General features: G+C 43.5%; 1 protein-coding gene across 3 annotated transcripts in view; it reads right to left on the bottom strand.

The window, feature by feature from the left end:
- The window catches only part of MYO1E (myosin IE), a 195,408-nt gene extending 176,410 nt beyond the window's left edge, over positions 1-18,998 (bottom strand). The window contains exons 1-2 of one of the 3 annotated variants that reach the window (XM_059372037.1): positions 18,783-18,998; positions 18,431-18,618 (exon numbers count right to left, since the gene is read on the bottom strand). In XM_059372037.1, the coding sequence (XP_059228020.1) occupies positions 18,431-18,433 (3 nt within the window). In that variant the 5' untranslated portion in view covers positions 18,434-18,618; positions 18,783-18,998. Of the gene's footprint in view, positions 1-777; positions 855-18,430 lie in introns of all 3 variants that reach the window. The other 2 variants (XM_059372038.1, XM_059372036.1) reach the window with 2 other exon arrangements.
- Positions 18,999-26,564: the final 7,566 nt, after the last annotated feature.

The raw sequence follows: 26,564 nt of genomic DNA on the forward strand, positions 1-26,564 counted from the left end.
GGGCTTTTTTTCAACCACCGTCTCCATTTTTGTACTATTGATATCCCCACTCTGGATCTCTCTCTTTTTCTCCAGCCTGACAAAATCTGTTCTTAGGCGGCTTTAGATGGTCTGATAGAGAAGTTCACAGTGAGGTGCTAGTAACCAATCAACAATTTATCAAGACCAATGCAGTAGCTCAGAGGGACCAGTAACGGTCAAGCTTGCCATTGACCGTAACCACGGAGGAACCACTCTGGGCATTCCAAGCATGGTGGAGACAGCCACTGACTCTGTGCATCTAACTCCAGAATGGTCTCAGACAACTTTCTATCTGTCCCACTTCTGAACACTGCTCTATCATTTTTGCTTCAGTAAGACAATTAGAAAGGATTGACTGACTGGTTGCATCCCTGTCCTTGGAAGATGGTATCCTGGAGGACAACCACCAGACTTCCTCTGGGGACATGTTTCGTAGCATGTTACCTTGCTTGGGCCATAGAGTTCCTGTGCTCTAGGGCTTTCAGTCACCTGAGAGCTTGTTAAAAGGCAGATTCAGAATCAGTAGATCTGGGGTGAGGCCTGGAGTTCTGTCGTTCTCATAACATCCCAGCTGGTGCCTACACTGCTGGCCCAAGGACCCACAGCTAAGAATGTGCATGTGTATGGGAACAAGACAGCTCCCCTCCCCAGCAGACTTTGGATTCCTGCCTTAAATCCCTCCTCTGCCACTTTTCAGATGGGTGACCCTGAGCAGGTTTTTGTTTCCCTGTCTGTAGGAAGACAACTAACACCTACCTCAAAGGAGGTATAGACTCAGGTGGGTCCTCAGGAATCGTTCATTGCGATAACGGATTTCTCTTCTCTTCTGGATGCTGCAAAAAACTGTGAAAATTACAGGCACATACTCCCACAAGGAAAGGGAAGGTCTCCAGAGGCACTAACTGAGAATGCAATGCACAAGATACCTTCAGAAACGAAAAAAGCCACTGAAAACTTTTATCATCATGAAACCCTGCATAATTACAAACACATCCAAAAATAGCATGATCCTATGTTTGTCTCAGTGATTTATAACAGCAAGATCTCCTACATGATTTCCCAGTTCTAAAATTTCCATTCTCCAGTTTGTAGGAAAGAAAGCATTTTTTTTTTTTTTTTTTTTTAGATTTTATTTATTTACTTAAGAGAGAGGGAGACAGTGGGTGGGGGGAGGAGGTGCAGTAGGGCAGAGGGAGAAGGAGGAGGTGCAGTAGGGCAGAGCGACTCTCTGCTGAACACAGAACCCAGTGTGGGACTCACAACCCTGAGATCAAGACCTGAGCTGAAGGCAGACATTTAAGTAAATGGGCCACGCAGGCGCCCTGGAGAAAAAAGCATTTGAAGAAGCCAGGATACCTGGTTCAACCAACCTCAGTGTGTTCAAGCTTCTTCAACCCTCCCTTGCAAGAATCCTCCCTTCCCCAAAGTCAGAGTCCACCCTGCACTGAGAATTATTGTCCTAGTACGTTATGAAGTTTTTGATCCAAAATGTGTCACTTACATGAAACTAAAAAAATGCATTTACCATCATGAACCAGAATAATCTCATATTTGGAATTCTTTGCCATAGGTGAAGCAATAAACCTTGACATTTCTACATTTTGAAAAAGCAAACCCCCAGCTCCGTAAATGCAGTTTTTGTCAGGCTAAATATCAACATTCCTTTGCATGTATTAATCCTTTAACCCCCAAAACTCAAGTATGTGAGCCAAGTGAACATAACTGCATAAATATCGGGCTCCAAAATAATCTGCCTCTTGTTTTACAGAGAGAGTGCCTAGGATTTCTTTTTTAAATCCCTCCCTTTTACTTTCTCTATCCCATACCCAGAAAAACTCCTACTCAGAGAAAGCCACACCTATCACTAAGAGCTAACCAACCTTTCAAAAAAAAACACTGGGAGTAAACGGTAAGAGCTATTCAAAACCAAAGGAAATGCCAAGACACTTAAAAAAAAAATAAGAAAAGTTTTACTCTCGATGCAAATGAAGCAACCGGAATCGGTGGGGAGCAGAATAAACAAAACAATTAAGCCATTAGCACATCTCCTTGGAGACAAACCGGCCTTTGGAGGTGGGCAAAACCAGATCCCACTCTGGCAGGTGAACGGTTAGCCCACTAAGGGGGGAAAAAAAAAGGCAGTAAATGCTCCTCTTTGAACCTGAACAGACAGAAACTTGGTCAGCTAATAATTTTATATTCTGATGGTCCACATCGCCGAACAAGGAAAATCTTCTTATCCTCTCTGGTACTGATTTCTTCCATCACCAAACGCAGCCTAACCAGCACACTGTGACAGCGAGGAGCTGGAAAGGGAGGTCACAGGTCACACCTGATTTGGAAAGGTTCCCTTTGGCGCTGGGAACTTCTCCTCAAAGGGCTTTGGTGGGTTCTGCTTCCATGTCTGCTTGGGAAGAGCAGCACTATCCCTTAAAGGGATGAGTTGGGACTGGCTTTGGGACTGCATTTGGGATGGGCTGTGTGGCCTCCGGCAATCCGGTAACTCTTGGGGTCCCAAGTGAAGGAGGGTTGTAGTGAAGAGAGTGAGAGTCAGATCCAGAAGCCATTCCAGCTCACCAGCTTCCCTCGGCCGCCTCTGCCTTCCAGGAGCTGAGCTGAAGTTGCTGATATCCTGTTCTATTAAAAGAAAACTCAAAAGGAAGCTCAAAACTTAAAAGGTTTTATCCGTGGGGGCTATTTTTATCTTTGAATAACATTTTCAGTTTACAATTAGTTAGCTGTCTACTCTAATCCACCGGCTCTCATCAATCACTCACCCGCTGGAGGCCTCAATGCCATGGCCAAGTTGCACGGGAAGGCTTTCAGCTCTCCCTGCATTGCCAGTCTAGTGGGGAACAGCAGTGTGGTTGCGTTCAGCAAAGCTGCTGATTGTACCAAGTGCTAGGCATCTCTCCAGGTGATGGAAACACAAAAATGAGTGTGACTCGGTGTCCCTTTAAGGAGTTTATACAGCCTAGTCATGATGTAGGAAGAAGCAAAGGCAAAAGAAAAACTAACTTCCTTACTACCTACAGCCCATTCACAAGTCCTTAAAACAGGCAGAGTGACATTCCTCCAGAACTCAGCTGCCTAGATGTTAACGCTTTGCTAAGGGCAAAAGGCAAGCTTGGCCTGACCCCCTAGATCCTGTAAGTCTACTTTAACATGTAAGAAAATTCCTTTGGAAACTTCCTTTATCTCTACCTCCCAAGATACACCTTGGCAGACACTCCCCAAGCATATGGCCCACCGATATACATTCGGAGGGTCTTGTGACTAAAGGTTTTATTAGACAGTAATGAAAGACCTTTTCCTAACAATAGCTAGCCCCTCAAGGTCCTGGAAGCCTCCTCCTTAGAGACTTACGCTATCCCTAAGCCCCTCCCAACTTGCAAGTATATAATGGGCCTCTACTCACCACCCAGGTGCGGTGCTTTCTGCCCAAGGGTCCTGTCCCTGTTGTTTTAATAAAACCACCTTTTTTTGAGACCAGAGGTTTCTCAAGAATTCTTTCTTGGTGGTTGGCTTCAAACCCTAACATCTTTCCTACATCAGCAGGACAGGGCAATAAGCAAATATTTAATGAATTACTATCACTCAAACACCTCCTGTTGGTAGGAGGGCCCCAACTGACCTTGCCTGTCTCAACTCCATTACTCCTGGTCTATAAGAATCTCAAAATGTCATTTAGAATGTTCTAACTGGCGATGATACTTCTCCCCTTTCCTCCTGCCTCACCTCGGAGGCCATTTTTTTAATACTCTGGAGAGCTTAGAACACCTCACACCACCCAACCTGGAGCGGAGTGTGGAAAACATACTCCAAAAAGCTCAAAAAGTCCAAGTCTGCCCATTCTGTTAGTTGATGAGTTCCAGCAGAAAGATTTCGCGAGGACAGTTTGAACTTACCAGTATTTGGATTACCTGTGAATTTTAAACATCTGAATTCAACCAGTCCTACAAAACCACGAAGCAACTAAAAAGCATACTGTCTGCTCCAAAATCCCATTTCGATTCTTGTAGTCCCTTTGTCCCTCTGTATCTCAGCCTGTTCCTGAAACCTCCACATTTAGGAAGATCCCCGGCAAGATACAATAGATTCATTCCATTTTCTGGGAGAACTATCTTTTTTCACAGATTCCAAAACAGCTGGGGGGGGGCGGGGAGGGGGCAAGCGGGTGGTGTTTGCCCTGGTTTTATAGCTGGCTGGTGAGTAAAGACAGGTACGATGGGCAGACGGATTTTCCTGCCTCCAGTCAATGAGTGGCTCGGCTTTCAGGTGCCCTTTTAAGTATCTTTATCCTCCTCCTCTCTGTCCTCACCATTCCATCTCTCCAGAGGCAAGACACCGACATCAGACAACTTCATCGTTCCCAGTAAAATCAAAGGCTCTGGTGACATTTGAATCACAGGGTGCTTTCACTGCCTCACCCCTCCCTGTTTCACTCCATCAGCTGAGTAACCAAGAGCAGCAGTTTATAGGCGTGGATTTAACGAGCACTACACTGGGTTGGCAGTTCCGCCCTCTCTCTACTCAAAATAAAGACCAAGAGGGCAGTTTTAAAGACTATACTCACACAGAGAAGGAAATGCAAGCATTTTTCCCCAATAGGCTTAAAAATAGCACTGGGGGTGCCCAGGTGGCTCACTTGGTTAGGCGGCTGACTTCAGCTCAGGTCATGATCTCCAGGTTCTGGGATCAAGACCCACGTGGGCTCCCTGCTCAGCAGGAACCCTGCTTCTCCCTCTCCTTTTTGCCCTTCCACCTGCTTGTGTTCTCTTTCAAATAAATAAATAAATGATTTTTTTTTTTTTATAGAACACAAGTAGTGAGAAAGTCATATGGCATTGAGGCTTATCTCAAACTTTCTAAAAAACAAAAAGAAAAACAAAAATAGCACTGTATACCTAGTAGAACAAATCACAAAAGGAGGTAGGATACAAAGATGAGTAAGGGCTCTACCTGAAAAGAAAATGACCAGATGAGAAGATAAATGGCACATAAACAATCATGACATCTTTGCAGATAGACTGTCATGGGATTTTGAAGATAACTTCCCACTCTGAGACTCAAGAAGGCGAAATTGGGACTGGCCTCAAAGGAGAGACCATTGGGATGGGGAATTAACTGTGGCTAACCATCAGCCAAACTGAGAACATCCAAGCCTGTAAGGGACACAACAATTAGCTAGACCTGGCCAGGCGATCCAGGTAAGAGATGAAACAAAAAGGTAAACTGAAGCAACACTGCAGAGGTCGAATCCATCGGACTCGGCAACTGGCAGACTCCTGCATTCGGTACCTCTTATATTTAGAGACATGAAATACACCTATGCCACCTGACACTGACCCACCACTGCTGCAAAAACTGAAGGCTGATTCATCACCCCAAACAAAGACAACAGTGCCTATTGTCTCTGTAGACCAGACAACATTTCACATGCTGGCACTCCACAGTCACCGGAGAGAGGTGCTAAGCAGGCTTCCACCAAGGACAAGAAAAGGGGGCTGCGACCAAGGTGGGAGGAGAAAGCTGCCCTTCGTGCGGCGGCCTTAATTATGTGTCTCGCTTCTGGACAAGTGCAAACTATGTTTCCTGCCTTCTCCAAACTTTCTGCAACTAGAAAGGCAAGAGCCTCGTGAGGAAAGGACAGGACAGTAGATAGAGGATGTGGCTGGGGCTTGGACAAGGGGACAGAAAGAGCTAGAAGGAAGACACTATCCAAGCTCCAATTTTCTTTCTCCTACACCCCAAGCCCTAGTCCTAGAGGACAAAAACAGAGTACAGTAATCTTCTCCACCATCCAGTCATTGGAACCCAGCAATTTCTTTCTCGTTATGTGCCCTCAATGAACAAATATTAATTTTATAATTAATAAGAATAAATCCTTACCAGGAAAATAAGAAACTGTCAATAATTTACATAAAGTCAAAACCTTATGCCCTTGATTTATATTTGAAGTCATACTGGAGGTACAGACTTTTCTTTGTGATCACTGGAGAATTTAAAAACATAATAAATGTAAGACCAATGCTGTGAGTCTGTTTTTATGTTTTATTTTTATTCTTTAATTTTTTAAAGATTCTATTTATTTGTCTCAGAGAGAGAGAGAGAGAGAGAGAGAGCAAGCACAGGCAGGGCAAGTGGCAGGCAGGGAGAAGCAGGTTCCCCAATGAGCAAGGAACCTGACGTGGGGCTCGATCCCAGAACCCTAGGATAATGATCTCAGCCTAAGGCAGAGCTTAACCAACTGAGCCACCCAAGCATCCTTTTATACTTTATTCTTATTCTGAAAAATCAGGTTAGTTGCCAACAAATAATACCTACCATTACTTCATAGTAACTTACATTGGTTTAGTGTCTATGGGAATCTCAGAAAAAAATTTAACCTACCACCTTCCTTTTCTCTAGTGCTTTATTATGTTTGATTTTCAAACTTTTCCAATAAAAGCAGGTTTAGGACCAAGACCCCTTGATTGTGCCTCAAGAGAAACAGACTTGTAACTCTAGGGCCACCTCTTCTATTAATTTACCAAGTGACCTTGGTCACGCCATTTAAATTCTTTGGACCTTAGAGGGTCATCTGGGGAGGCCATAGACCACTTTGGGGATTTATGAATCTTTTTCCCAGGAAAAAATGCACATATGAACATGGACACAAACTTAAGCAATTTCATGGAACCTCCACCCAAGAAGTCTCCAGGATATTTCTTATCCTGACAGTCTACTTTCAAATGCTTCTGATCATTGGAAGAAACAAGTATTATTCTTAGAGTCATCACCATGATGCAGGCATGTGGAAGAAGGAATGAAGAGACCAGCAACCATGAACTGGTTCTACCAATCCTACCTAATCATATAGTACCTGAGTAGAGCTAGGACTGTAGGGTAGGGAGCCACCCTGTCCTGCAACCCAAGACAACATCTGCTGAGATATCATTGCTCCATACTCCTGCAGACCAAATGGGGACAAGTATCAAGACTGCCCAGTGACTGGAGACATCTACATTATTCTGTGAAACAAAGACCCTCCTCTTAAAAGTCAAAGGGAATTACCAAAGAGTAATTAGTGCCAAGAGCTGAGTTTTGCTTATTTAAAAGCCAACCTGATCAGAGATAAGATAAAATGATACCTAAGATTTGCTCCAACATAAACCAAGGGAAGATGAGAATACAGAAAACAGGATTGAAACAATTATATGCTAACAAATAGGCAACCTAGGAGAAATGAATAAATTCCGAGAAACATACAACTTAACCAACACCAAATCATGAAGAAATAGAAAATCTAAACTATTAACAAGGAGACTCAATTGGTAATCAAGAACAGTTCAATAAAGAAAAGTCCAAGGGGGTGCCTGGGTGGCTCAGTGGATTAAGTCTCTGCCTTCGGCTCAGGTCATGGTCTCAGGATCCTGGGATCGAGCCCCACATAGGGCTCTCTGCTCAGCAGGAGCCTGTTTCCCCTTCTGTCTCTCTGCCTGCTTCTCTGCCTACTTGTGATTTCTGTCTGTCAAATAAATAAATAAAATCTTTAAAAAAAAAAAAAATTAAAATTAAAAAAAATAAAGAAAAGTCCAAGACCAGATGGCTTCCCTGGTAAATTCTACCAAATATTTAAAGAAGCATTAATGTCCCCCTCAAACTCAAAATGAAGGACTAAGGAACACTTTCAAACTCATTTTACAAGACCAGCATTACCTTGATACCAAAACCAGACAAGAGCACCACAAGAAAATTACAGGTCAATACCCCTGATGAACATAGATGCAAAAATCTTCAACAAAATCCGAGCAAACCAAATTCAACAATAAAACAAAATGACCATATGCCAAGATCAAGTGGGATTCATTGCATAGATTCAGGGATGGCTCGACATCCATAAGTCAATCAATGTGATACACCCCATTAACAAAATGAAGAAAACAAGATCAGCCACGAGTTGTCAAGTTTGTTGAAGTTGGGGGGTGAGTTTTCTCCCCACTTGTGTAGTTTAAAATTTTCCATTTAGAAAAAGAGAGAGAAAGTCAAAGTGAAAGCCCATGGGTTAATGGATTTTTGAGAACCATGTCCAAAGCCAAATTAAACCTCAATTCACATCTTGTTGAGGAGCCCAGAGATAGCACAGTCTGTGGCTAACAGAATATGGAACTGACATGGGGTTATTTGGGGCACCATCTTACAGGCCAAGATAGGGCTTTCAACCAAGACAAAAAAAGATTTTTGTGTGTGAAGCAAGTCTTTGTCCACATGGCAGCTCAGTGCTGGCTGAAACGGCAGAATTAAGCCGTGAGCGGTATTGTCCCCACCTGTTCCAAACAGAATTGTTCCACCCTTCTGTCCAATGGGCCGTCCAGCCCAGTCTGGTTTGGCATGGTTCACTGCACTCTCGGTTTGGACTTACTTGTAAAATTTTTGTTATGTTCACAAAGCTCCCTTTAACCGATAGAAAATTATTTTTCTTCTGGTTGTTAGCTTCTGCTTTTACTTGTTTTCTCCAACAAAAATAGCAATTTGAAGATCATATTGAGTCTCCATAATGCAAAAGAACTGTAGTTCCAATTCCTCGTGCTTTGGGAACTTAGCAGGAGATCAGGAGCCATGGGGGCCTTGGCCGTACACAGAGGTTCAGAGGGCCGGCCAGGGAAAGACTGAAGCTGTCGCGGAGTCTATTCCTGCCTCAGTGTATTCACCCAGCTAAGGCGAGCTGAATGAAAAGGCTGAGAGGGTGGGAAACTGCCGCTGAGCCGTCAGGGAGCCCTGTCCCATGCTGACTCTAGGCTTGGCCATGCGGCTGGCTTTGGTCAACGGGACAACAGCAAGCATGATGCAAGCTGAGGTTTAAAGAAAGTGTGCGCTAGGGGCACCTGGGTGGCTCAGTTGGTTCGGCATCTGCCTTTGGCTCAGGTCACAGATCCCGGGACCTTGGCCTTAAGCCCTGCATCGGGCTCCCTGCTCAGCAGGAAGCTTGCTTCTCCCTCTGCCCCTCCCCATTGCTTGTGCGCGCAAGCGCGCTCTCTCTCTCTCTCTCTCTCTCTCTCTGCGTTAAATAAATAAAATCTTAAAACAAAACAAAACATGTGTGCTGGGGCTTGCTTTCTCTTTCACTGTTCTTGGGAACCCTGTACCCACTGCTGTGTAAACAAGCCAGGACTGGCCAGTTGTGACAAGAGATACATGACCAAGTCATCTTCACTGCCCCCACTTAAATTGTTCCAGCTATCTGATGGGGAGTGAGGACGTCCTAGATCATCCAGCCTTAGCCAAGCCATCAGTTGACCACAGGGATCTGAGGAGCCAGTCCAGACCACAACTGCCCAACCCATGCACAAATCATGAAAAATATAATAAATGTTTATTACTTAAACTACCAAGTTTGGGGTGGTTTATTATACCAAAAGCCAGCAGACACAATAGAGCAAGAAAAGGTGACTAATGTACTGAACATCCTGGGATACAACCCCTAATGACCCTTTACGTAACATTCAATGGGACTTAATAATGATCTGATTGTATGTCAACTGTCATTAAAATAATCTGACGTAGATCCACAGTTGACTACACTCCCTAATATTCACCTCAACACAATGTTTGCTACAACTCTTGGAATGGAACCATATGGGCTTCGGGGGTTTACCAACCTCCTAAAACTATATGAAGATTTACAATGTTTATGTGTCTTTTGTTAATTGGAAAAAGATGTTAAAAGTATGGAGCATAACATAAACATCTATGCACACACTGCCTAGAATTAAAGATACTATTTTATTGAATTTCTTAATACATAAAGCAAATAAAATATAATCAATAGTATTAAAGTTAGTCAACTGACCCCAGCCTTCTCCCTTCTCTACATCTCTCTCTCTCTCTTTTTTAAGTAATCTGTACACCAAAGCTAAGCCTTGAGTTCACAGCTCTGGGATCAAGAGTCAGACTCTCTACCAATTGAGCCAGCCAGGAAGGCGTTCTCCTTCCCTCTTTAGCAGCTTAAATTTGGTATCTTTCCAGTCTATTGATTTGTATTTTAGAAGAATATATACATCCCTAAACAATATATATAATTTTGTGGTTTTTAATTTTTCTTTTTTTAAAAAAATATTTATTGACTTATTTATTTACTCAACAGAGATCACAAGTAGGCAGAGGGGCAGGCAGAGAGAGTGGTGGGGAGGGGGAAGGAGGCTCTCCCACTGAGCAGAGAGGCCAATGCAGGGCTCAATCCTAGGACCCTGAGATCATGACCTGAGCTGAAGGCAGAGGCTCAACCCACTGAGCCATGCCACTGAGCCTAATTTTTCTTAAATGGTTTTTATTATATGTATCTTTCTACAACTTGCCTCTTCACCAAACACTACTTTTGTGAGATCTATCCATACTGATACCCTATCCATACTGATACCACACATACTTAGGCATTCCTCTACTAGTAGGCATTTAGATTGGTCCTGTTTATTTTTGGTTTTACTATTACAAACACTGTTGAAACAGGTCAATAGCTTTCAACATATTTTCAGAAGACCTCAGGACACCCCCAAATATTAGGAATCTCTGACAATCTGATGGGGGAAAGTTGAATTGCTATCACTTCGTAGACCTGTTTTTGCATTTGAGCATTCCCAAGTCTTGGAGGAAGCCATCTTTATTTAAGGCTCTAAAGTAGCTTAATAGATACTTCTACATTTCAGTCCAAATTTCCTATAACAAAGGTCTGCATCTACTTGGGACACTAAAAGCAACCCTATTTTCTTGTTGTTGCTGAAAAGCTCTATATTAGAAAATGATACTGCCCAAACCATTCTATTGCCAAGAAATATTATGCTAAGTTGCTGTCAGCATCAAATGCTGGTCAAACCAATTAAATCACTAAGAGACTTACAATATTATATCCTAATTTTTTAATTTGTTTTCTGTCATGTACAAGGACTAACAGGTTAGATTTCTTGGGGTTATCTCTTTCCCCTTTTTTTCTACCTCTTTAGTTTACTGGAGGTCAGAGAGCTTTTTGGCATGACTTTTACTTTTCCACTTACTCTCTGTGTGATATCATCCAGAGTGCAAACTTTATGATATGCAAAAATCCCAAAACAAGGAAATTAAAGCCCAGACCCTGATTACTCATAATGGGCAATGTTCTTGGGTCTAAATTATCCCACTCTGGCACTACTGGGTAAAATTAACTAAGATAGATTATTTTTTAATCAACCTTGCCTTCCCTCCCAAGTACGTGAAATAATGAAGCGCGATACAGATGCCTGGATTCAGAAATTTCAAATTAGAAATATGTCATGCAATTGCTTGTGAAAGAGCATAAAATTAACAGATCGGGTTCATTACACACAAGGCGATGTGTAATTCATCTGTGATTTCCCAGTGATTGCCATCATGTTTGATAAGGATTCTGCATATTAAACACGTACGCTGTCACCTCTTCTCCAACTACTGTTGCCTTTTCCACTTTGGGGTTCAAAGCTCTCCAACTAGTTGCGTCCTCTGATAAAATCACTCATACTTGTTAAGTTGGAGCCAGAGGCCTCAGCACCCACGGGTGTAACATATTTGAGTACCAACACCATAATCTACAGAGAACACCAACGGCACCCACCTTTGAGCCAGGGCTTAGGAGTTTGGAGTGTCGCCCAGATCTGCCTGTCCTGCTTCCGACTTGGTACCAGAGAGGGGGCTACATGTCTCAGAAGCGACAGGAAGCTGAGCAGTTCACTGCTGACCCGTGTGGTCCCAGGGGGTACAGAGAGGGCCTCCCCAGGACATAGCTCTGGCGACAAAGTTTCTATACAGTTATGACAGGCTGGATAATCAGGCTACATGGAAATTATTCTACTACCACCTAAATACGATAAATATGCTTACCAAGGAAAAGGAATTCTAAAATAGGTGGGAAAATACCAAGCCCCACTTGTACATTTGCCCCATAATTACAACTACAGAAAAATGGTGTGCATGGATAGGCTGTAAGGAAACCCAAAGACATGAAAATAATTACTGTTAGGGTAGCAATATCATGGGTGAGTTCTTCTAAATTCATTCCTTAGGCTCTTTTAAAGTTGATATAATAATGAATCAAAAATAAATGACCTTCCATCTCCAAGCAGCTTTTTTGAAGGAAAGAAAGAAATGGTCATGTCTAGACTCTAAGGAAATAGACCCTAATCCACCACTACAGTTTGGTGAGGAAAGCTTTTTTAGATTGGGATCAGAAAACCTGGATCTTGGCACCAGCTCAGCCAAATCCTCTCTCTAAGGCTTCAGAAGTCATTTAACCACTCTAAGCCTCCCTGTGAAATCCTACCTAAGGATTTCACACAAGAAATCTTTTTTTAAGATTTTATTTTTTCCAGTCATCTCTACGCCCAACATGGGGCTCATACTCACAACCTCAAGATCAAGGGTCTCATGCTCCACCTACTGAGCCAACCAGATGCCCCTAGGGTAGAATTCTTAAACACTCTCCTTGGCCTTCTACAATGTGGTACATTTTACTTTTTACATGTAGCATATCATCATAAAGTCTCATGAATGAACTTTGACCAAACACATCAGAACTCAGAACATGGGAGAGAATCATGTACCCTCCTTCCAAGTAGTTCTTCTGTTTATGCCTGGAAAGAGCCACCTCCTCTCTGTCCTCCAAAGCCTGTTCTATATGATATTTCACATCTTCGGTAAGGCCCATATTTTTCTCCTTTGAGGCTGAATGTAACTTCCAGAAACAGCTGAGGGCCTTGGTATGAAGATGGGTGATACGGCTGAACACTAATATTTTAGGTCAGAAAGGGAGTAAGAAAAAAAGAGTTTCTTAAACAGCCATTCATTAATGCTTTGTAGGAGTGCCTGGGTGGCTCAGTGGGTTAAGCCTCTGCTTTCAGCTCAGGTCATGACCTCAGGGTCTTGGGATCGAGCCCTGTATCGGGCTCTCCGCTCAGTGGGGAGCCTGCTTCCCTTCCTCTCTCTCTGCCTGCCTCTCTGCCTACTCGTGATCTGTCTGTGTCAAATAAGTAAATAAATAAGATCTTGAAAAGAAAGAAAGAAATGCTTTATACATTAATGATACTGTTCCGTGGTGGCAACTAAAAAGGGAAGGCTGACTTCACTGGGTGGTATAGTCCCAGTTTCCATAAGGCCAATAATTCTATTTTGGGGAGCACTCTTAACTAGTTCTGCTTCTCTCAAGTGTGGCTGTCATAAAGACAGGTAAAATTAAAAAAAAAAAAAAAAAGAAAGAAAGAAAACACAACAACTTTGCTAGGATGCCCCAAAACCTTTTGTCTCTGCCAAAATAAATTGTGAGGTTGAAATTCAAAACACAATTTATTTACCATTATTACAGAATGTGCTTGTAAGGCCAAGATGTTTATTTTTAATACCTTTGGCATTTAACCTTTAACCCCTTATTGCTCTGTAAATATTACATCCCAGCAAGGTAAAACATAATAATAATAAAAATATTAAAAACTCATCATTTTAATCACATACTGATGAAAACATAATCGCTGCTTCTTTGTAAAAAAAAAAATAGCAGATGACTCATACTTGAAAAAAATCATGTCTGTACAAAATTTCTACATATTCCATAATGAAGCTCATAAAACTCTGCATTTGTGTATAGGTTCAAAATATTTTTGCTTTTTGAAGCTGATGAAGAAAGCTTTCACAAGTTCTTTCCAAGTAATGAGACCCAATCCTTTCTCATTAGGAAATGCAAAGTACTGCATGTTCTCTCTTTTATTTAGTCTCACATAAGCTCATGACATTAACACTGAGTACAGGAGCAAAAAGTTGTATTCCAAGTCATATTTACCAAAATGCTCATTATCTAGCCCGAAGGAGAACCCCTGAGACAGACCTCAAATTCACGACATTCAGCTGTAGAAAGGAGTAATAACAGAGGTCCAACATACTGGAAAGGGCAAGGAGGCATTTTCACCCAAAGCGGGGGGTGATGGGTTAAGAAAGAGAAATTCAATTTACAGCCTCACCACTCACACAACTTACATACTTACACTGGTGTTTAGATAGCTCTGAATCTGGATGCAGATTTTCCCTGTTGATAGCTTGGAGGTTCCATGTGCTGAAAATACCAGGCAACTCCCTCTCTTAAGGGAAACCCAGTGGGAAGGTGTGGATGTATTAATAAAACACCATTACTGGTATAGAGCCAAAGTTTAGACGGTCTTGCTGGTGGGTGAATGGAAGGAAGCATGTGGTTCTCAGGGATACCATTCTGAGATTTACAATTGAGTGGCTGCTAACAGCTGACTTGCAGGTGTTCGGCCTCTCAGCAATGGCCAGAACACTTGAAAAATCAGCAAGTCCGGCAGAACAATTTGGATTTCCAGCTTCCCTTGAAATATGTAATATGGCCGATCTAACCATGGTAATATGGTAGACATAACTAACCATGACCTAAGGTCAAGTAATGATGCCTTTTTTAGAGGGGCTTATTTGCTCTCTAGGGGCCAGCCTCATCCCGGCAAAAATTGTATCCTGTAGATATTCATGTTTGCAACCACTCCCAAAGCTGAAATCCCTAGCAAGAGTATGGGGGAGGCGGCCTTCACCTTCCCCAACTATCGGCTTCCTCCACTTAATCCCTCTCCATCTGCTGCTCCGCTGGCTTTCCCTTCACGTCGCACCTATCAAACTTCTCCCATGAGGCTGGCCCCTAGATAATGTTGTGAACTCTAGCTCTTTCCCTAACCCCACTGCGTCCATCAAAACTTTTGTGGGGGATGCCTGGTTGGTTCCCATCTAAAGAGCAACTCATGATCTCAGGCTTATAAATTTCAGTCCGGTGTTGGGTGTAGAGATTACTTAAAAATAAAATCTTAAACACACACACACACACAAAACTTCTCTGTATTTCAACCCAATTTTTTGTTTTGTTTTGGGTTTGTATTCTGTCGTTTTGGCCCGGAAACTATCAGCAAATCTGATAAACTAATCAGTGGGAATGGACTAGGTTACCTTCCCAGAAAACATCTGAAATCGATTCCAGACTTTCTAAATACATGCCCTACCTTCACCCAAAGGAACTTACCTACCTTGCAGTCAGCTATCTGACAGATTTCTAAGTTCCTAGGTCTATTCCTGTGTACTTTTTATGAATAACTTGTGCAACTCACTCCCAAGTACTACGTAAGTGAGAAAAAAGGAATGTGACCTGACCACAGTCTGAAGGAATGGCCAATTCAGACTTAATTAAATATTTTAGTATATTTAACTTCAGAGAAGCCCTATGAATAATAATTTCTGCATTCAAAGTATATGGCAGAGCTACAGACATGGGCTCTAGCATATTAGACCATTCAAACCATCATTGCCACAAAGCAGAACTTCCCTTGTAAATGATAAAGCCACACGCGACAAAAGAAATCTTAGTAGGGTATGATTATTAATTAAAGACAAAGGAGGGGCGCCTGGGTGGCTCAGAAGCCTCTGCCTTCTGCTCAGGTCATGATCCTAGGGTCCTGGGATGGAGCCCCGAATCAGGCTATCTGCTGAGCAGAGAGCCTGCTTCTCCTCCTTCTCTCTCTGCCTGCCTGCCTGCCTCTCTGCCTGCTTGTGATCTGTCTGTTAAATAAATAAATAAAAATCTTTAAAAAAAAAAAAAAAAGACAAAGGAGACTGCTGTACCCTCCTAACCAAGGTACACTGAATTATAAAAGCAGGCAGAGATTTTTTTTTTTTCAGTTCTTCAAGTCTCCTATGGAAAAAGGTACAAATTTATATCGCCTGGTAGTGTTGTTGATTCTCCAAAGATGGAGAAAAGTGGTCCAAAGTGAACTTTTAGGAAAGAGACAGGAGGTGAACTGTAAGCTGGATATTATGCTCATGAGTCAGAAAATGACAATATTCCTTATGAGTCACAATTGAATGAGTCTTGGGAGGGCCATGGGGACAAGTGGAGAGTCTTCCTCATGTGCCACCAGACTTCCTAAAAGATCACACACACAAACCCACAAACAACAGTACAGGTGCTCTCCCTATAGCCCAAGGGCCCGAGGAACTCTATTCTCCATGCTAAGCCTCAGCCACACCCATGGAAGGCAATGCCCCTTCTCTTCCTGTACTGAGCAGCTGAAGGATGCAGCTGGGCAGACCCAGACAGATGTGAAACACAAAATGCAGCCTCATCTGGCTTGAAGGCATCTTATATAAACAGTAAACAGTATAACTGAGGTTTCTGTTTAAGATGGGTGATGCTGCTCTCAGACAACCTCACATAGCTAATGAACAATCTCTCGAGCCAGGGAAGAAGTGATTCATTTCATTTTTGCCATGCTACTTTACATCCAGTAGATGGGGCGATGGCAAATCTCCAATTTCAGGACAGCAGCTGTTTCAACTTTTTTCTGATGCGCTGATAGTCGCCTGGCTGCCCGCAACGGGGCCATCTGCGCTGTTGGCAGGGAACCCATCAATAGGTAAGTCACACCCTGTCCTCCCATAGACACACTACACAACTCTGGCAACAAGTCTCTTCCTTCCAACATGCCTCCTCTGTACCCATTTGATCAACCACCTTCAAAAGCAATGCAGCCGAACTGAGTATGGAGATTCTGAGGTCTCCAGAAAAGGCATCATAGACTACTTTGGTAGTGTGTCCAGCAAGAAAAATGAATTAACTAAGGGAAAGCTAACTTTCTCAAGGTAGTTCTCAAGTATTTGAATTCAGTTAAGTTTCTTGAAGCTCTTGACATAAACACACTGATTTTTTTTTTTTTTTTTTTTAGAAATATTGACCCATGGAAAATAATGATAGCAATTCCAAAGTACCAGGACTATCACATTGCTCAGATTCAAGCGGCCAATTAGGTAGTGGCCCAATTCGGTCGCTCCTCCACCCAACCACACACTTACACACACACAGTGTAAGTAAATGGTTCTCTCCCAGGGGTTCCAAAAATAATGTAGGTTAGACCGACTTCTTAAAACCTGAAACTTAAGGAGGAAATTTATTTACAGATGAAGTGTCCTCTTAGGGAGGAACAGAAGTGACACAATTTTGGACTACGTAAAAAGAAAAAGCTTGTGTCAAAGATGCCCTTTTAAAGACTGTTTTGTTTTTAAACATTCTTTTGAATAAACAGCACTGGGTCTAGAGCTGCTTTTGAGTTTCGACCATACGTTCGCATGGGTCTTTGCTACATTTCTCAGGCCGGTCATGCAGGACAGATTTTTTTTTTAATTGGTGTTGTACTAGTTATCGTTTTTGACTTAACTCCACATTCACAATCATTAAAACCGAACAAACCAAACCAGAAGGGGATCAGGCCATCTACCCGAGCAGGGTTCTTTGAAAAGGAGCAAGTGTGGAAACTATGAAGCCTTGTAGTCGAACTTTTTTTTCTTTCTTTCTCGGATGGACTGTCCATCTCTTCGAAACCGAGTCCTTGCTTTTGTGCTTCGGGAAGAAACGTACACCCCACCGAGACCCGGGGGTGGGGGGGATGCGGCTCAGGTTAATGGGGGCGGAGTTGGGGCTCTCGGGGGCGGGGAGAGGAAAAGTCAGAAGCCAGTCGGAGAAAAAGTCAGCCACTTCCCCGTATTCCCAAAGTGCCAAAGGAAAAAGAACAAAACACTCGACTTCCTCCCGGGCGACCGGTTCGCGGTCCACCGAGAAGCGCCAGTCACCTCGCCCTCGGGGAAGGGATAGGGGGCAGGGGTGGGGGTGTTTACTCGGCCTCTCGGGCGCAGAGACCCAACGGGCCCGCGCCCAGCGAAGTCCAGGCCGGCCAGGCTACGGGCTGCGCCACTTTCGCTCTCGGCCGCCCGCCCAGCGCCAGGTGCTTGTCCTACCTGGCGCCCCCGCCGCCCTTTGTGCGGCCCGCTCCGCCCCCGCCAGCGTGCCGCAGCCAGGCGGGACAGCTGCGGGCGGCGCAGGGGGCGGAGAGGCGGGGAGGCGGGGAGGCAGCCGGCGCCCGTGCCCGCCGGCGGGGAGGGGAGCGCGGGGCGCGCGGGGGAGGGGGCGCGGCGAGCCGGCGGCCGTGCAGCAGAGCCGCGCTCCGGGCCGCCGCGGGCGGGAACGCCGGGGCACGGGCGCTGCCCACCGGCCCGGCAGGAAGAGAAGGGTCCCCTCCGAGGGCCGCGCCCCCGAGCTCAGAGGTGCCCATACACTGGCTCCCGACAGCTGGCAGCCATAGCAACCCGGCCACAAAAAGTTTCGCGGCGCCCAGAGCGACTTGAAAGAAAGTTTTCCTTGGCCCCCTCGCTCCCTCTCCCCCGGCCAGGGTTTACGGAAAGCGGCGGGCAGAGCTCGCGACGTGCCGACTCCCGCGTCCACCTTCTCCACCCCTGGCCTGGGCTGCGCGCCCAAGGTGGGTACCCCGCGCTGGCGCTTCCTGCCCCATCCCAGGGTCAGGCGTCCCGGGACGCCGCGCGACCAGCTCACCATGGTGACTCGCTCCGCGGTCCCTCCTCTGCCGGGTCCGGCTGCCGGGGAGCTGGGGCTGGATCGCAGACTCCTGGGCGAACTTCAAAAGTTGGTCCCCTTCGCCAAAAACAGGCTCTCGACACCCAAGCACTCACAGGAGCCAATGGGAACCCTGGGGGAACTCCATCCAGGCGGGATCGGCGGCGCTAGGTGAAGGACGAGAAGAAGCCGACTTAGCAGACGGGGCACATCCTGCCAAAGGCAGGGGTCCACTCGGACCAGGCGCTCGCAACCCGCGTAGGCGAGCCCGGTGCTCTCCGCGCGTCTGCCTGGCTGCCCAGGATCGCTCCTTCTTTCTTCAGCCACTTACTCTGTACTCCTCCGGCAGAGCCTCGGTTCGGGCTGGGCAATCTGTCCATAAATGGAGAATTCAGCTCAGGCCTGACCAATCAGGGTTTGTTTTCACAGCGTCACTCCTCAGGGAAACCGTGGTAGCCAACAAGCTTGGAGCTGCTGGAGTTTCCAAAGACCTCTGGATCCTGTAGTCCTCCACGCTAGCTTCCAAAGGAGCGCCGCTGACCCGGCTCGCTCCCGGGTGCAAGACCTCAACCTCGCAAAACCCTTCGTGAAAGTGAGCAAGACTCTCTCTCTCTCTCTCTTTTTTTTTTTAAACGCGAAAATTACAGTAGGTGTGGCTTCCAAGTCGAAGTGGTATGATTTTCCCATAACTTTTTTTTTTTTTTTTAAGAAGGAAATATTTTATCAGCATAAAAGATCAGAGTCATGGCTGCAGCCCAAAGGAAATCCTTTTTCTTTCCAATGTCTGGATTGTGAGGAAAGTCAAAAATATCATTTCCCCTACCCCTCCTTTTACCTGAATTTCCTTGGAAAACAAAGGAAGGCTTTTTTTCTTTTTTCGTGTTTTTTTTTTTTTTTTCCTCTGTCTCTCTCTTGGGGACTTTTGAATGGTGAAAAAGTTGCACTGCAGTGAACAGAGAGACAGCAGAAAGGTAAGTGAGGGAAAAAGCACCCACCCACCTCAGTCAACCCTATCTGTTGAGAACAATCAGCTGTACAACCATACCTGCGAAGCCAAATTATTCCAGAATATGGAGTTTCAAGGCATGGAGTGGGCAGTGAGGAGGACATTGGAGGTGGGGGAAGAATCCTGAAAGAAGGTAGAGAGTGTGGTCTTATTGTTTTAAGCGTTCAGAAGGTAATCTTGGTGGGTTACAACATAAGTGTCCTCCCAGGATCTGTGGCAGGTAAGAAATGAAAACTTCTGGCTTAGAGAAAGTATGAAGCATTATGATTTATTGTTTATGAACTTTGGTGGTAGGTCTTCACTTGATCTAGGATCCTAGAGTTGGTGTGAATGCTAAAAATCATCTTGCCTGGAATGGCTAAACAGAATGTGGTATGTCCATACAATGGAATACTATTCAGCCTTTAAAAAGGAAGGAAGTGCGGACGCAGGCCACAACATGGACTAAACCCTGGAAACAGCTTTCATACTGGGGTGATGAAAATATTCTGGAATTAGTGGTGATGGTTGCACAACTTTGTGAATATACTGAAAGACACTGAATTATACCTTATAGAAGGGTATGCAAATTTTATCTCCATTTTAAAGTTGAAAGAAAATCATGTTGACTACATTCTTAAATTCTTGTAGTAATCATCCATTCCGTGAGGAAACAGATATGATTAAATGCCTACTATAGGTCAGCGCAGCAACCATGAGCACAGTGGTTTCTTCCCTTGCCAAGCTTACAATTTGGGAAGGAGCAAGACAGAAGATAGTTTTATATATATATATATATATATATATATATTTTTTTTTTTTTTTAAGATTTTATTTATTTATTTGAGAGAGAACAAAAGCAAGAGAGATCACAGAGGGGAGGGAGAAACAGACTCACCACTGAGCAGAGAGCCCAAGATGGGCCTCGATCCCGGGACCCTGAGACCATGACCTGAGCCAAAGGTGGACGCTTAACGAACTGAACCACCCAGGAGCCCCAGGAGATCATATTAAAACAATAAATAATTATAGGAAAGGTACAAATATAATGAAAAGCAACAGTGGTTTTGTGCAAGGAACTTCCGAACTAGGAGCTACATTTTGGGTTAGGGAATTCATCTGGCAGCGATCTAGTACAAACTGGACAGGAAACAGCAAAACATCTATTGGGCACTCACTCTGTACTAGGTACTGAGAAGGTACAAACAGCCAGGACCCACCAAATTCCCAGGGAAACTGATTCCACATTTCAGGGGCACACCAGAATATGATCAGGTATCTTAGGAACTAATGAACAGAGGTTACCAAAAGGAATATTGGAGCTTACCAATTATACAAGAAGCACTGCTTAGGTGGGAAATGACATGTTGCCTAAGCCACCATCCCATCCACAGTCAACCCTGATGAGTTATTGGATTGACATGGGCTTCAAGGGAGACAGGCTGTAAAGCAGGGGTACAATGAGACACTGAAAAATCTTTTAAGAATCCATCAACAATTTATCAGTCTTGGATTGATCTAAAACTATCTTGACACTAAATGCCATTTGTATTAACATTTGAGATCTTTTTTTAAATGCTTACTTTTTTTTTCTTTTTTTAAAGTAGGCTCCAAACACAGAGCTTGAACTCACAACAACACCTGACCTGAGATTAAGAGTCCAACACTTAACTGACTGAGCTGCCCAGGCACCCCTAAATGCTTGCTTTTATTTGTCCTAATAATCTTGTTCCAGTTTTCAGAGGTAATTCTAGTAGGTGGGACTCTGATGAAGATATATGCTTGTGTTCATTTTTCATGATTTTATAATATAATTCTTTTCCAGATTGAAATATAAATGTATATATTAATTTGTATAGTGGAGTGCCTGGGTAGCTCAGTCGGTTAAGTAGCTGAGTTTTGATCTCAGCTCAGGTGTTGATCTCAGAGTCTTGAGTTCAAGCCCCACGTTGGGCTCCATGCTGGGCATGGAACCAAGTTAAAAAAAGAAATTGTGTGTCTAAGCAGTACTTAGATTATAAGATTTAGTGGCACATAAAAGTGAATTTGAAGTCTGGCTTTGTCACTTAACTAGCTGTGAGATAGTAATCTTTCTGCACTTCAGTTCCCTTATCTATAAAATAGATTGATGTGCATATGAAATGAAATATGTATAAAGATGGCCAACGAACATTGGCTCCTTTCTCCTGCCACCTGCCATGTATTCTAGGTTAAGGATCCAGATGTGGGTTCATGTAGGATCAGACATATTGCTGCCCTCTGAATTATATGCCAAATCTTGGGGGCTTCTGTGTATACCCTTTCCTTCAGGGAGAGTTAATAGCTTTCATCAAATTCTCAAAGATGCTGGAACTGTCAAAATAATAGCTCTTGATCACGTTAGTTATGCCTTCCTGGATCTTTGTGTTTTTCTTGAAGTATAGGGATTAGAACTGAGTCTGATACTGTAAGGGCAGAGCTTGGATTCTCAAAGCAGAACCCATAATTCACACTTTGAACGTAGAATATAGAGTATGAGCATGTGATAGAGACTGTCATTTCACAAAGAATCCGCTCAAGCTCTTCCCGCTCCTTCCCCATCTTAGGAAGATAAATTGTCAGTTTTATGCCCTGGTCTACGTGGGAGAGTCCTAGTTTATGCCTTTATCTCAGTGAAATAATTAATGGAACCCCTCTTGCATTCCCAAAATGGCCTGATAATTTGAATGATAGATTATGATCACCCTAAGTTTTTGGCAAAATTGCAGCCCCCCTCCAAAAATTCTCGCTTTATAAAGCTTTTCCAATTTTCTTGATTTACACCTATTTTTAAGAGGACTCATCAATATATTACCCAATATTCTTTGTTATTCGAGCTCATAGTAGCAATGAAATGAAAACAACTTTAAAAATTGTAAAACTCATTATAGACACATGATGGAGCTAGTCAGATGAGACTTTACACATACGTGGGCATGATTTAAAATGCAGTTTTATCTGGGCTTGAATGAAAAAGGAATGAAGAAAAAAATCCAAATGGAGACAAAACACAATTTGGTATGAATCTAGCAGTGAAAAGAATCACTGCTTATACATTTTGGAAAACAATTGGTAAGAAGATAAAATAAGGCAATGAAACTAGTTTCCGTGTCAGTACTGTAAGAGAACATCAGAATGCGTTCACAACAATGCAATTAAAGAAAAATTTGTTCACAGGAAAATTAGGCCAGAAATCTTTACCAAAGCACCAGTGAAAGAGATGCTTATGTCACATCAATGTCGGATGTCCTGGGCCATCACTGTTTCTGCTGTAATAGGCATTTGTTAGGTTCAATAGGTATCAGCTATGAGCTAAGTGCTTACCCTGTAATATCTTATCTAATCTTCCATACAACCCTATTGATTTCATTTGCAATTAAGAAACTAAGCTGAGCATTTGCAACATGGGCCGGACAGACCAGCTCCCATAAAGAAGAATGGCAAGGTGAAGGGCCGTTCCGCCACCCCACCACCAAGGTGACCAGAGGATACACCAATACACCATCATTGTTCACAAGTGCATCCGTGGAATGGATGTCAAGTGGGTATTCAGAGAGATCCAGGAATTTGCCACGAGGGAAATGGGGACCTTAGATGGGTGCATTGATACCAAACACAACAAAGTTCCGAGGGCCAACAGCGTAAGGACGGTCTCATCTCATATGGGCACGCTGTTGTCCAGAAAATGACACTGAAGACCCACCAGACAAATTCAGGTTTCCTGTGTACCTGTCACCACTTTCAAAAATCTACAAATAAGCCAAAAAACTACAGACAGATGATGTGGATGAGAACTAACTGCTGATTCCAAATAAAGTTATTAAACTGCAAAAAAAAAAAGAGAAAGAAAGAAAACCAAGAAACCAACTGAGTTTGAAGTAACTTGCCCAAGTTATTGCTCAGCTTTTCTGCATCAAATCTTTATATTAGCCTGACTCCAAAGGCCCCAACTCTTACCCTATAAGCAGTAAGTCCATAGCAGGAATGTCCTACTATAAATATTAGAAGAAATTTTCCCTGATATAGGCCCAATATGAATAGGAACCCATTTATTAAAACACTGGGAGCCTCTCCAAACAGGGGCTCCTGGAAAAATTCTTGCTCTTTTTTAATGGGACCGAAAATTCACATTTGTATTAAAAATTACGTTTGTATAGAGAGTTTAACTCAACTTTAAACATCTTTGTTGGGATGTCTGGGTGGCTCAGTCGTTAAGCATCTGTCTTCATCTCAGGTCATGATCCCCGGGTCCTGGGCTCGAGTCCCACATCAGGCTCCCTGCTCAGCAGGAACCCTGCTTTCCCTCTCCCACTCCCTCTGCTTGTGTTCCCTCTCTCCTTTTATCTCTCTCTGTCAAATAAATAAATAAAATCTTTAAAAATAATAATAAAAAAATAAATCTTGGGGGCGCCTGGGTGGCAAAGCCTCTGCCTTCGGCTCAGGTCATGATCCCAGGGTCCTGGGATTGAGCCCTACATCGGGCTCTCTGCTCAGCAGGGAGCCTGCTTCCCTTCCTCTCTCTGCCTGCCTCTCTGCCTACTTGTGATCTATCTGTCAAACAAATAAATAAAATCTTTTTAAAAAATAAAGTAAATCTTTGCTCTTTTCCTAATATGTTAATATTGATTTGTACAAAGGATAGTGCAGAGAATTTCAATGGTTGGGTAACATAATGTGATGCTACGTCTGATTAATATTAAAAAAGTTTTGTGGGGCGCCTGGCTGGATCAGTTGGAAGAGCTTGTGACTCTTAATCTCACAGTCGTGAGCTGGAGCTCTGTGTTGAGGGTAGAGATTACTTAAATTAGTAAAACATTAAAAAAAAGTTTTTCGGGGCATCTGGGTGTCTCAGTCAGATAAGCAGCTGCCTTAAGCTCAGGTCATGATCCTGAGGTCCTGGGATCAAGTCCCATGTTGGGCTCTCTGCTCGGCGGGGAGTCTCTTTGCCCTCTGCCTCTGACTCCCTGCTTGTTCGCTGGCGCGCTCTCTCTCTCTGTGTCAAATAAATGAATAAAATCTTAAGAAAAGTTTTACTATAATGTAACAATTACTTTACTGAAATAAAAAACAATTTTTACAAAATAAAGAAACAAAATATTTAAACATATGTTTAAATCAACAGCTTATTATGACCACCTGAGTGGCTCAGTTGTTTAAGTGTCCAGCTTGGTATTGGCCCAGGTCTCGATCTCAGGGGTCTTGAGCTCAGAGTTCTGAGTTAAAGCCCTTCAGGGAAAAAAAAAAATTAGTTAACAGCTTATTAAATGCATTTTTGTTATTATATTTTCTCTGATTTAAGCCAATATTTTCTTTTTCTTTTTCTTCTAATTTCAATTTGACTGTTACATTCAGAATATAAACTCCTCCAGATTTAAAAATGATTCAATAATGAGTAATATTAGTTATGATGTTCCATGATCTATCAAGGAGTGAGGTATTTCACAGAAGTGAGCTTTGCAGATAACTGAATCTCCTGGATCAACTTCATGTCCACACCCTGGTGTTCTTTCTTCTTTCTCTTTCCTGTCAATTATAGTCATCTTTAGTCTTTACTCAAACAAGGAAGGCATGTATAAATAAATATATGTATTTTAAAAATATGTAAAAAGAATAACAACTGCATGAACCTTGCCTTTTAAAGGAACCAAAACTTTTTTTAACTTGAAGGAAATTTTTTTCTGTAGTAAACCGCATGCTTCACTGCCTTCTGAAAATATGCTGAATGTCAAGCACCTTGTGCCTGAAGACTCAAGGTCATCACTATAAATATCAATTTTCACACAGGGTTGTACTGAGCGGAGGTCCTTGGGGACGATTGAATGGAACAACTGTTTGTCAGTAAACTTCGTGGCCCTGTACCACCACACATGTGCCGTTCTTTCTTGTTTTGTCTTTTTACCCCCTTCCATCTTTCCTTCCTTCCATCCCCCCCACCTCTCTCTCCCTCCCTCCCAGCGGGAGGGGCAGAGGGAGAAGCAGGCTCCCCACTGAGCAGGGAGTCTGAGGCTGGGCTCCATCCCTAGAACGGGGGATCATGACCTGAGCCCAAGGCAGATGCTTCACTGACTGCTACCTCTGTTTTGTGGTTCTTGATTTTGTTTTTAAGTTTATATCCTCCAAGGGTCAGAGACTTTTTTCTCCTGCTATCTGCTGTTCTAATTTAGTCTCTGTAGTAACAAGGAGGTGAAAAAAAGCACAAGGGTTGCTTCATGAGAAAAATGTTTTAACGGTACATAGGTCCAGGAGCCCAGGGGAAACAGAACACAAAGGAAGGTGGACCTGCGCAACTCTGTGTCCTCTGGCTTCCCAGCTTCTCTGCGTGGATGAGTGTCCTTCTGTCTCTTCCAGCTTCTCCCACTGTAAGCAACTCCCTCATGGTGGCTCCTCCTCCCATAAATTCGGCATGCAAAGTATCCTGAGATTGTCATAGACCTGACTCAGGCCCCCAAATGGTCTCTCAGCAGTGCTGCCCGCAGCTCACTGGGAACCCTCCTCTTGGTCTCTGGATTCAAGTTCTAGAGACAGAAAGGGGAGGGAGAGAAAGAAGGAGAGACTGACTCATACAGCTCAAACCACGCCACCAGGGTCACAGGTCCTCGATAAGCCTATGCAAGGTGTTGCTGGGGTCAGGTGTCTGCACAGTCGCATTCCAAGCCAATGTGGTCACTGGGGTGGTGTCCTGAAGCCACTACCCCATTATGTAAAGACGGTGAATGGGGACAGAGTCTCTGAGGAAGGGACATGATGGGTACTTCAGATTGGGGGGCGTGCCACAGTTTGCCTCCTGCCACCAATTGGCCACCTTAACCTATGCAGGATTATCTTGGGGAAGCCGTGAGGGCGGTTCCATTCGCCTCTTCAACAGAACAAACTGCATGGGTTTTGCAGCAGTCAGCATCATTTCAACTCCTCATCCTGCACCTATAAATGTTTTTACATAGTCAAGATGTGACATCTGTTTTGCCTTTATTATCACACACCTGTAACTGTGTTTCTAGATACTGTAAATATTTGTGCATTCACAGAGTTGTGTGTGTGAATGTGTATTTAAGATAACATATTTTTCAAGATATTGTTGCAAACATTTGGGGGAATTTACTTTTTTTTTCT

The sequence above is a fragment of the Mustela nigripes genome, chromosome 13, assembly GCF_022355385.1.
Source record: "Mustela nigripes isolate SB6536 chromosome 13, MUSNIG.SB6536, whole genome shotgun sequence".
Classification (NCBI taxonomy): Eukaryota; Metazoa; Chordata; class Mammalia; order Carnivora; family Mustelidae; genus Mustela; species Mustela nigripes.